Raw genomic sequence first — 12,577 nt, 5'->3', positions numbered from 1 at the left:
ATTATTATTGCGTCACAGAGAGTAATTGTCCTATATTGCAACGTGTAACGCCGTATCTAAAAACTTTAAGACACGCCTAAGTGTTTTCGATCCGCCGTCTTCGTATATGTGCCTTCTCTCAGCAGCGGCACCGAGTGACGAAAAGGAGAAAAACAAACTGCTCACGCGTGGTGCTATTTGAGGTTTACAAATACGACTATGCTTGTGCGCATTCCATTGTCTTTAAGTGCTGCAGAGTCCCGGCAGCGGCGTCGTCGCTATGGACTGTTTCTGACTGCTCTTAGGAGGTGTCATGAAACCACCCACTTCAGTCGGGGATTGGCAGGTAGCCAATTGTGTCTGGACACGGCTGCGATTTTCCATGGCAATATCCTACAAATTCAATTCCAACTTTAACCACGATGAGCCATACAAGCAAAACATACATTTAGTAAAAGCAGTTCAAAATCAGCCGAATTGTTTACCGCTAACTTACCAAGGTGTCAATGTTATTCGCGTGAGTTTGAATATTGTGTACGTCACTTGCTGCCACCCTGCGGAATTGTTTCATAGGTTGAAGACCGATGTGTCGGACTGTTATCGCAAACGGCGCCATCCAGTTGACACACTAAACGCATAAACGGTTCAAATAAAAACACGCAAAAATCAGGCAATATTAACAGAAACAACTATATAGCGCACCTAATGCCTTAAAAATAAATGATATAAATAATCCGACAAACACCGGAAAACCGAAGTTTAAAGCAATAAACTCAAAATTAGGTAAAATTCCGTAAATACATTAGACATTGCTGATAACACTTCTAGTATTACCTAACTTCTATAAAACTCTTATACTAGAATTATCCCAAGGCTTATAGAATCACTTACAGCGGCGATGTCTTTGAACTGAAAGCCTGAAACTTGGGTGGCGAGCTCCTGCGATGAAAAATGGTACAAGGAGGACACAGCCAAGAAACCGGATGGAAACTGAAAACTCTCGTTATCCAATGTACAGAGTAAAGAAAGTAATTCTTTCAGGCAACCATCTCTTGAGAGAGTAAGTAGTTGCTGTGTTTTCTTGTGCAACACTTGAATAGTTTCTGAAGGTCTAGCAATAGATATGAACATATGTGCTGGCATCTGTATCAAAAGTATTTTTGGAATGTTTCTACCCGCATGTAGCATTGTTTGTTTCGTACGAACTTTACGTTCATTTCCTTTACGCGGAAAATTTTGGAAAAGGCTTATATGGGATAGTACAAGGTGAACAAACCAGTCTAACGAAATAAGACCGTCTAGCATCTAATGCACTTGACTTTTCTATTGAACAGTTGGAGTATGGCGAAGGTAGGTTGTCGTTGCTGTTACGATGCTGACTCCTTTGCTCAGAAGGTTGCTATCTCAGTTGGTTGATACCTTCACTCATATATTAAAAGAAAAGCACACGGCAATCTTAATTTAAGACTTTACTCAAACTGATGTCCTGCGCGCAGGCAATGCAAAACCGAATGGGCAGGTAAAGTGAACGAGCAATGCGAAAATACACACGTGCTGGGAACATCACGAGAGCGCCAACCAGCGACAAACCAGTAAGTATCCAACGGCCGCTACATACATCTTTCCTTCCCGGCAAGAAAATAAGAAGACGGAAAGCGATGAGGATAAAACATAATGCGAACTAATAAAACAAAACTGAGATCTAACAAGCACAACTCATATTTTACAAATTTGGGATTATCTCAGCGCCACTGTGTCAACCTATCGTGCAAAAGGAACAATTGTGAGTATGGCAGTGGCGCCAGCAGCGGGAAGGTCGTCACCTTCCCAAAAACAGCCACTATGTGTACAGTGTACACCATAACAAAAGAACGCAAAGGAATAATTCTCCACGACAGGAGTTCGCCGTCAGAGAGCATGGCAATTAAGCCCGGTAAAATCATGGCAATTAGTGCCGTTAAAAGCATGGCAATTAGGGCCATTAAGGTTAGTATGATAACACAATCGGCAATAGAACGCTATTATACGTAACACCAGATCGTATCAAAGGTTATAATAAGCCCTTGATAAGCACGACAAAATGACAACTGGGCAATAATCTTTGGTGTAATACTCAAGTTACCCTTGGTAGGCGTAAAAAAATACACAACAAATGGAAACGCTTAAATAAAGCTTAAATAAATAAACAAAACGCAAACACAGATTCACCACTGAGTGTTGGAACACCGCGCAGGACTCTCGAATGACCTTCCACGCGTCGTGCACTGTTCAGCATGCTGTTTCTCCGCCACCCTCGCATCCGGGGTCAAACAAAGTTTCAACAACACCATATCGTTCCGCGGTGGCTTGCAGTTAAAAGATCGATGAACAAACCTTGCATGGGTTGTAGGTAAGACATGTCTTCAGAGTTGTAGTCGGAGGTCACCAGAATATATGGCGAAGGTAGGTTGTTGTTGCGATGTTGCGAGATGCTGCGTTGTTACGATGCTGAATCCTTTACTCAGAAGGTTGCTATCTCAGTTGGTTGATACCTTCACTCATATATTAAAAGAAAAGCACACGGCAATCTTAATTTTAGACTTTACTCAAACTGATGTCCTGCGCGCAGGCAGTGCAAAACCGAATGGGCAGGTAAAGTGAACGAGCAATGCGAAAATACACACGTGCTGGGAACATCACGAGGGCGCCAACCAGCGACAAACCAGTAAGTATCCAACGGCCGCTACAGGAGAATTTGTGATTCGAAACTTAGTAGCCAAGGTTTCGCGAAAGTTGACAGCAAATCCCAGTGCGGCCTCTCAAATAATTTCCAAAAACAGTCAAAAATACTAAGCATTTATTAATAATAAGCATATACATTTTTTATAAGTTACCAGACGACGCAATTGCGTTTGCCAGAGTGGAATTTGACAATCTCAAAAACCTTGGAATAAACAAAGCGCACAAAGAATACAAAAAATTGGCCCTAATTCAAGTTTTTCACACAGCGAGGTGAAAGAAAACATTATTCTATGACTAAGGGAGTTTTATTAAAAGTCACAAACACTGGATTTATGGGTGTAGTTTAGGTACACAGTAACGTTTGCACAATTATGTTGCGCCGCGGAAATCGAACCCGGTGGTAAAGAAAAACTTCAAAGTAAAGCTTTTAAAATTCGCATTCCTATCATTATGGACAACTTATTAAAAGGCAAAACAATTTAATTTGCGTTGTCATAACGTCATTTTAAATACAATATGGCGTGACCTCCTATGTTTTACTTTGAAAGGGATAATTTTTTATCAAGTTTTTGCCTCATTCGATATTAGTTGATTTTGATATAAAGTATAATCTTACTTGCCAATGGCTTGTAACGCTAATTTTTTTGGTAAATATTGAATAATTAGCTGGGAAAGTAAAATGAACTGCATTACGCAACTGACGCAGCATTACATTCGGCACAGGTATGTTATTTTCCTCGCTGAGATATATACAACATAATACTTCAGGTCAAGTAGCCAAGTCTAAATCAATGGAATCAAATTGCGTGGGCCTACTCATATATAGGCTACTCACACTGACACAGCATTTTACACATGGTATTAATATCGACAACACAAAATAACTAATATATTTTTGCTAAATTTATGTTTTTTCAGCAGACTGTCAGCTTTGGTCACAATGTTATCTTATATGACATAGTTGTCTCGTTTCGGACTGTGCTTCAGTTATTTTGTTTATTAAATAAATATATCGATTTCCGTCATTTTCTAACTACCCAACATTGTCGTGTCGTGTCATATACAAAGTTAATCTTAACTTGCGTTATTAACCATCTTTCGACCACGATTCGGGTGACCTACTTTTGGTGAAATATGTATGATAGCTATCGCGTAGTGCAAGTTACCTCGCGTATAGCAAGAACTTTAAAACTGAACTTTACTTAAATAGCTATAGGTCCATACACGAAGTAAATTCGGCGAAAACAATGAAAGGAATATCGTTGATATATAATGTTATTATTCACTGTATTCGGGAATAGTTTTTACAACAGTATTATTAATTTATTATACCGTGTCTAAATTTCAGTAAATTCTAGCAAATGAAAATAAATATTTGTAAACGTTTTTGCATGAAACTTTTTATAAAATGTACATAAACGTTTTTTGTCGAAGTAAGTTTATGGTGAAACTCGTCCCAAAAACATCCTATTCTCAAAAACTATTAAAAGTAATAATAACCGTAGTCCTTAGAAATATAGCCAATCATTAAGACCAAATTAAAAAGATGTTAATTTATTTTATCCTTTTTTAGTTTATGCTTTTCCACAAGAAACAAAAGTAGAAACGATACAATTAATAAAGTCATGCCAAGTTTCAACTTTTTTCATAGGTTTTGTCCCCTTTCGATTTTTGTAAACTCTTATCGACTCGTTGTAGTCGAGGAGATCATTCAAGATAACCCTTCACGACAACGGTCTGTTCGTTTCTGACCATAGCATACACGGTTTGTTGGTTTCCCACAATACGCTTATTTGACGCTTATTAACTCTGTAAGATTAGCAAACAGTACGCTGGTTACTCATTGCACAATCGGGAAGAAACGGCGGGATTACCAAAAAAAAAAAAAACCTGCGATCAACGTAACAAAAGCGAGGCATTTGAATCCAAACATGGAAGTTTTGTTCCTTGCCGTGAATCGTCCTGGGTTGAATCGTCCGGGGTTGAATCGTCCGTGTGTTGAATCGTCCGTGGGTTGAAAGGTTCGTGGGTTGAATCATCCTGTGTTGAATCGTCCGGGGTTGAATCGTCCGTGGGTTGAATCGTCGGCGGGTTGAATAGTCCTTGGTTGAATCGTCCGTGGGTTGAAAGGTCCGTGGGTTGAATCGTCCGCGGGTTGAATCGTCCGTGGGTTGAATCGTCTGTCGGTTGAAAGGTCCGTGGGTTAATCGTCCGCGGGTTGAAATGTCCGCGGGTTGAATCGTCCGTGGGTTGAATCGTCCGGAGTTGAATCGTCCTGTGATGAATCTTCCGTGGGTTGAATCGTCCGGGGTTGGATCTTCCGTGGGCTGAATTGACCTGGAACCTTTTTATTTCTTTCCGTACTAAATTCTCTGCACTCAGTAAGCTACTTTTGTCGATCTTGCTCGCTGCTGTCATTGTTATTAATACAATGCTGGTGTGCGAACTTAATGGTGTCTGTGACGAAACTATTACGTGTGCAATGTGGTCTGTGCAAATGCAGAATTGCGTTTATTCTGGTTCTATTCTGATTCTGGTCGGCTGCCATTCTGTTCTCTTTCTCGCATCATCAGAGCTATTATCCACATGGCCAGTAAGAAGCGCAAAATTGATTCAGAAAACAGACAATTCAATAGTGAATGGACTGAAGATTACTTGTTTGTGCTCAACCCAAGCAATAAACCTAAATGTTTATTGTGTGACTGCACTCTAAGCATGATAAAGAGTCAAAACATCAAACGACATTTCTTTACTCATCATAAACATTTTAATAAGAAATACAAGCCTCGCTCATTGGCCAGAAAACAAAAGTTGCTTGTTTAGATGAGTCTGCCAGCTCTCAGAAACAATGCCTCTCAACATTTGTGTCTGAGCAATCAAAAGCCACAGAAGCAACACTCAGCATCAGTCACATTCTGGGCAAGCGGATGATGACATACACTGATGCTGAAGTCGTTAAAGAATGCATTGTTGAAGCAGTAAAAATGAGATTTGTATCGCAAATCCAAATGTGTTTTGGTTATCACTTGTAACCTTGGAAAGGTACCCAGTTATAACAAGGCTGGTTAAAGGATCCTTACTTGCTTCGCTTCCACGTACCTTTGTGAGTCGTTGTTTTCGTCAATGAATTTTGTAAAAAACAAGCATAGAACGAGGCTCACAAATGCTCATCTTCATGAGCTTATGAGGATATCAGTAGGTGACACAAAGCCCCGATTCGATGCTATTGTGGGATCTAAACCAACTCATTATTTTTCTCACTGAAATAATCTTGCAGCTGTAGCACCTTTTACTTTTGACTATTACAAAGTTATTAATATGTTGTAGGGTACATTTTCATGAATAAAGCACCATAAAAATTAAAGCATGTCCAATATAATTTCTATTCATATTTAGTGGATCATCATGTTGTCAGGTTTGGTTATGGTGGATCATGGCAGAAATCATTTGAACAAAACTGTACTAGACTATGCGGGAAAACCGGCCTTTGGCAAATATGCCGTCGAAAATATACGGCGTATTAGTTTTCGTTTTAACTGCTAGTTGTAGTTTTAACTGTTTTGATTCCACAATGGCTGAACTTCCACATATTTCATCAAGGTCTTTGTAGACACCGAAAAACTGCTGGCGTTCTGCTAATGCGCAAAGCAGAACCTTGCATTGGGACGGCCTACTTACTGGTTTACCCTTTGTTACAAAACGGCGTTAAGTCATTTGTCATAGCTAGCAAGCAATAAATGTTTGTGCGCTTGGTACCATTTCAGTTCATATGGCGCCTGTGTTTGGGTTTATCAGTGGACGTATTGTTTTCGCTTTCCTGTCATTTTTGTCTGAAACTAGGAAATGCGCGTACGAGAAAAAAAATACTTATATTAGTGCAATATATATGCATTTAGTTGTCTAACTTAATTTTCGATAAATCGTTTGGCTAAATCCGATTCTAATCCACTGTGTAAATGACATTTGCATTGAAAAAAAAGAAAGGCGGTCTTGCTTCAACAGGCTGGCTTCATACCAACGTAGCCACATCGGACTGTCGAGTGTCGAGTCCCGGGGAGCTAGGTCTGTTGTATCCACCACGTTTCCACGTTTTATAGGTATTCGAGAGACTGTGAGATGGTAATTAGCTGTGGAGTGGCAGTTTTTTTAAATGGGTTTTCTAAGAGTACCGCGTCAATGTGGTCATCGAAAGCAGTGTTTTTGTGATTTTCTTTAAAAAGCAGTAAAATAACAACCAGAAGTAGGGAACACGAAAAGCTGTGGTCAACAAAGCAAAGAAACTGCAGAGTCAGGCACATTTATTTGTAGTCGTATTTTTTAGAGCAAAGAAACTTTTTGACGTCTTTCTGTTGTGTTTACCTGTGACGTATTTTTAAGGGATTAGGACAACCAATAGTTGCGAGCATAAATTTTTGTGCTGTGTAATAGTTTGTAAGATAAATCGTTCATTGACAAGATTGCAAGCAAAAGTTAGCAACCATGGTTATGCACACATTGCGAATTCGTACAACATTTCAGGACAAATATTTAAACTTGAAAAGGTAAGGAATGTTAGAGCCATGTACATTTTGTGACATTTATTGGATTTCGTTATGAGATGCTATGGTTTTGGTTGTTTCGGTCGCCGTTGTCTGCAACCTCTAATGCGCACCATCCTGCTAGATTGGTTAATGGAGGTAGCAACTCAACTTCTAAACTCTAAGGGCAAAGCCAGATAATGGAAAGTATCTTGCCTAACACTGGTGTGTCTCTCTGCAGGTATCAGAGGTGCATACTTTACACCGGGAGACGTTTTATTTAGCGATCGACTACATTGATCGATATCTTTACAACATAACTAACATTCACAAAACGAGGTTACAGCTTGTCGGTGTCACTGCCTTATTTATCGCCGCGAAATTAGAAGTAAGTTTGTCATTTTTTTGAATAAAATTTATTTGAAGAACCTATATTCACGCAGGTAACCAGTATTTAGGAGAAATGATTTCTAAATATTGGTCTTTGCTAAACTTTTGTGTCTCTACAGGAAATCTATCCCACGAAGTTAACAGACTTTGCCTACGTCACCGATGGAGCTTGCACGGAGGAAGAAATCATATCACCTTTAACGGAATGTAATTTTCATTGCAAACGTACTGTTTTTCTCGTTCACAGTCACACTGACACGCTTTGAAATTTTCATGCCTTTTTTGTCGTATATTTCCGCCACGTCGCATCATGTTTTACAAGCTCGAACTTCTGCGCGAGAAGTGTGCAGATATAACGTTTTAGACATCTATATCTATGAGTACGACCAGGTTGCTTGTTTGCTCAATCCAACAGGGCAGGGCTTTGTTTTACCAAACCAAAAGTAATATAATAGGAAGCAATACAGCAAGCTAGGCTAAAAGCATAAAAGCAGTTTTTAACAAGTTTAACATTTCTCCTTGCAATTGCTATAATTTTCCTTTAAACGCAAATTATCAAGTTGACTTGGCTTTCACGTGGAACTCTTTTTCGCTTTAAGGACAGTAAATAAGCATTAAGCGTTCGATTGCCGCCGTGAGTCGTCTTACGTCATCGTAATTCGTTTAGAATTGCGTTCTTACGCTCAGGCAATTTTCGCCTATGCGTTCGCAGTATGTCGATGTCAATCGGAATGCCACCTAAAGCATAGTCGGAAAAGGGTTAACCGTTTGCGGACAAATTACCTAAGCAGCCTGTTCGACGTTTCGCACGAATATAGAGCATACTTGTAATATAGTAATATAATAGTAATATAAAGTAATATATAATATATAATACTCGCATACTTGCGCTGTACGCTTGTTAGGTTTATGCATATCGTTTCACCGATGGGTTGGGGACACGTGCAGACACGACACCAGGTTTCGCGTACACCAGTACCAAATACCACCGAAATATCTGTGCGACGCCTCGACCAAAATCCGTCCACATAACACGTATACTACCAGTCGGAATAAGACAATGTAATTTATTGATTAACTGGACTTGCAACCGTGTAATGCCCCGCTTGCCATAAGGTGTCCAACTAACCCTGGCGCACTCGGTGTTCTAGTTTGCGGAAGACAAGAAATACAACACCATAATGAATGCGATAAAGATTTTATGTATTTATACCTGTGCGGTCTAAAGTGAAGTCGATTGACTTGCACTGTCACTTCGTAGGTGCAGCGCTCTAAACTTTTAACGGTCCACAGTAGCACCATAAAAACCAACGGCAAACTATGATAATTCGCAAGGAATAAACAAGTGTTAACTGTCAACATGACCGAGTGAAAATATCGGTCTTGTGGTCAGCATTGCAGTCGCTTGACCTTCCTTAACAGCGAATTTAGCGCACATTTACCAATTGTTGTGCGCTGCTATACGTATTAGTTGCGGTAAAATTTTAATGAGGACATTACACTTTTTAACTTTTTCATTTTTTCAAATTACAGAGCAAGAAATCGACGTAGTCACGGTGGAAAAGAAAAATACCCCAAAATCGACACCGAACATCCCTACGACCCACGGCGTTTTCTTTCTAGGACGGAAACTATGGCCTGAACGATCGTGTCCCAGGGAAAGCGGCGGCCAGAGGCAGTTAGAGCTTTTTACGACCAACCTAATCCAGACGCAATCGCTAAAGAAGAACGATGAAACATTGAAACCAAGGTGGACAAGCCCGGCAGAGAAGAACATAGTAAAAGATGAGATTTCTGCCAACAACGTCGCTCATCTCATTAAATTAGCAGCTCCTTCCAGCCTAATGAGCATCACGACATCCGGGAGCAAAAAAGATAACACGACTCCAAACGGAGCTAAAGCTGTCACAGTTGGAGCAAAGAGAAGATGCCTTTCACTGGAAGGGGTTTCCATGGTAAACAACACTGGAATCAAACAAAATCGCGAAGTGATCAAACCTGAACTGGGAGATGTTAAATTGCTTGAGATTATTCAGTTGACGAAGGGCAGTAACTCCTCGTTTATCGAAAAGAGGAAAGCTTCAGAGAAGATAAGTAAATCGAAGATTGCTTCTGTTCTCGCCGCCTATGAGACTCCAACCAGTAGTCCGGGAAGATTAAATGGCGACGCCCCATCTCCGAAGAAGAGAGCCTTGAGTGGAGAGTCGAGTACGTCCTCTGCCTCAGACGAAAAAACAAACAGAGCAGTTCAAAACTTCAAAGAGAAGCAGAGGAGAGAAAGATTGCGCACTTCCGTCCTCGGGCTACAGAATAGCGTACCTGACCTCATGCACCAAGAACGGGCTACCAAAGTCGTCATCTTGAACATGGCTCGCCAGCACATCCTCAAGTTACAGGGAGAGGCAGCAAATAACCAGTTGGAGAAAGTGACGGAGCAACAGAGACAGTTAGCATTACAGCAACGTTGCCGAGAGTTGTTACATAGTATGCAGCTTTTAAACACTGTATCTTACAGTCCGTCTAGCAACGGCAGCCTCAAATATGAGGGTTTAGAAGTAAGCTACATTTACACGGAATACGTCCATTAAACGTTTTATGGTTATAAATATATCTCTATCTGTTTTCTTCCTTTTTTGCTTATGAATTTTTGCTTGCTTTAGTTAATAAGACTGCGTGGTTGTTTTGAAATAAATTTCCGAAATTTTATCCCTTTTGTACATATAAATCGTGTGGTCATTCAAAATGAATTTCCGTTTTACAGTTACGATAAAACCTTAATACGGCTCTATTCTGAACGTCCTTTGAGAAAGTCCTTCGGCTGTGCGTCGGTCTTAAATGCGTTTCTACCCAAATCGCGGCATTCGTTTTACAGATATTTCTTTTCATTTTCTTTCTGTGTCTGTATTTTTCGTTAAATCGTTATAGATAATAATTTGTTCCTACCTTTTAAGAGCCACCCAATACTCCATGCTGCTATGTTTTTTAACGCATGAAAAAAATTTTAGATGCCCCCCACCCATCACCGACTCCCACCCAGGTATGGGGATAAGGGTGCATCAGCTTCGGTACTGAGCCGTGAAAACCTCATGCATGCTCCTATGAAGAGATTATTTACTTGTTAGAAAATTTTTCGTTTGTTTGTTTGTTTGTGTGCGCGAACGCGTGCTCGACTGGAATACAGTACATTGTTTAGAGATGATTTTGTTTTCGAAAATAATCGCACCTCGTTCGTTTTGATATGTTTTTGTTTGCAACGTTTTCTTTCGTTCAGCCGACTTTAAACAGAAAAGTCTACATTTGGTTTTTGTGAATACTCTCCCGTGTCCTAGCGTCAAGTGTATGTACTGTACTGTATTTCCAAAATCTTCTCCTAAATCTACTTTCTCCTCTTTCAACTCTTACAATGAAGTCAAGGCGTAATTTTAAGTAAAATGTAATTTTGTATTGTTATTACCATTTTCGATTGTAGTTTTCGATACATTTGACAACAGTTGAGCGTTTAGGCCATGACTCTACAATTACAAAGCATTAACATTTTCGGGGTCGCTTAGAAGAAATATACAAGGCATCAGAATAACTTTTTTCACCAAATGTGTCTTACTAGCTCGGTATTTATATTTTCTTAACTGTGTAAACATTTTCTTTTCTGTTGTAGCCTCACAGTTTATTTTCATCGCGTGAAATTATTCCACCGCTTGGCTGGTGTGCTTACTTTGAAAATATGCCAATAAGACGCAAAGTAGAAGGAGTATCATTTGTGCTTTGTTTATCAAACTTAACTTACCGGCATTAGGGCATTTGCCACCCATGTTTGATGAATGGTCTGAAGTTTGGTCAATTGTGGAGGAAAACAGCTCTTATCAGAACAAGTCTCCCCCCCCCCCCCCCCCCAGTATGCAAAAGTAAAGGCAGCGACGTCATTAAACCATATAGTCTGCGAGTAACAATATTTGCTAAATAGGATTAGTATTTGGATACCCACGGTAACATTTTGCTATTTATAGATTACATTTGGCTACTTCCAGATTAAATTTTAAATCCAGTTTAATCCAGATTAAACTTACTCATAAAATGTGTAATTTATATATATACTGCCTTTGACTTCAGAAGATCACTTTAGCTGGATTTTGGGATTCCCCAAATCTGAAAAAAGGTTAAATCCTAAACTTTACGTAATCATCATATAATTCAAAATAAATATTTGTGTATTTTTGTCTATTACGATTAATTTAACAATGCCTACACCATTGAAACAAACATCGCTGACTTAAAACTACCGAATTTTACTTATTTTCTGTGTATAACCCCTAAAATGTATTTTTTCTCTTATGTTCGACTTTTAATATCGTTTAAAAAAATAAAACTGTTACTCAACACAGGCTACAATGTCACAAACGCATGTTGCCTTATAGAAACAATGTAATGAAATTTTTATGCTTGTCAAGGGTAAAGCACACATTGAAAAGCCAACACGTCTTGTCGAAATTAACAAACTTTCGCAAAATTATACGCCAATACAAAGAATTGGCCCTTATTCAAATTTTCTTCACACAGCGAGATGGGACAAAATTTTAATATTTGACTAAGGGAGTTTTCAGAAAAGTCACAAACACTGGACTTATGGGTGTAATTTAGTTACAGTTTGTTTGCACAATTACGTTGCACCGCGGAAATCGAACCCTGTGGTAGATAAAAACTAGATTAAACTAATGAACTTTGCTACCTTGTGAGCCCTTTAGTCAAACGGAAAGGTTTCCCACAGAGAGTCAGGGTCTTTGAAATGAGTTTGACTAATTAAATTGAATCAAAATGTCCAAGTTTTATAACGAAACAAAAGCTGGGTATGACCTCACTCAGTCAAAAGCAATGAATCAGACCATCGTTCTCATTATTCTCATTTCTCACAAATATTGATCATCAAATAAAAGTCATGAGAAATGTAATTTTATACAATGACTTAACTGGAGCAT

The 12,577-nt window shown here is 39.3% G+C and overlaps 1 protein-coding gene and 1 pseudogene across 1 annotated transcript; one reads left to right on the top strand and one right to left on the bottom strand.

The window, feature by feature from the left end:
- Positions 1-222: 222 nt before the first annotated feature.
- On the bottom strand, positions 223-1,122 carry LOC143452989 (G1/S-specific cyclin-E1-like). Its single transcript, XM_076954164.1, has 3 exons — positions 871-1,122; positions 476-607; positions 223-372 (listed from the first exon to the last, which is right to left on the bottom strand). Exons 1-3 carry the CDS (start codon positions 1,120-1,122, stop codon positions 223-225), a joined length of 534 nt encoding a protein of 177 aa, XP_076810279.1.
- A 6,170-nt stretch (positions 1,123-7,292) lies between these two features.
- Positions 7,293-12,577, top strand: part of LOC143452745 (G1/S-specific cyclin-E1-like) — a 225,882-nt pseudogene continuing 220,597 nt past the window's right edge.

Source organism: Clavelina lepadiformis, chromosome 1, assembly GCF_947623445.1.
Source record: "Clavelina lepadiformis chromosome 1, kaClaLepa1.1, whole genome shotgun sequence".
Classification (NCBI taxonomy): Eukaryota; Metazoa; Chordata; class Ascidiacea; order Aplousobranchia; family Clavelinidae; genus Clavelina; species Clavelina lepadiformis.
This window is presented reverse-complemented; position numbering and strand designations above follow the sequence as displayed.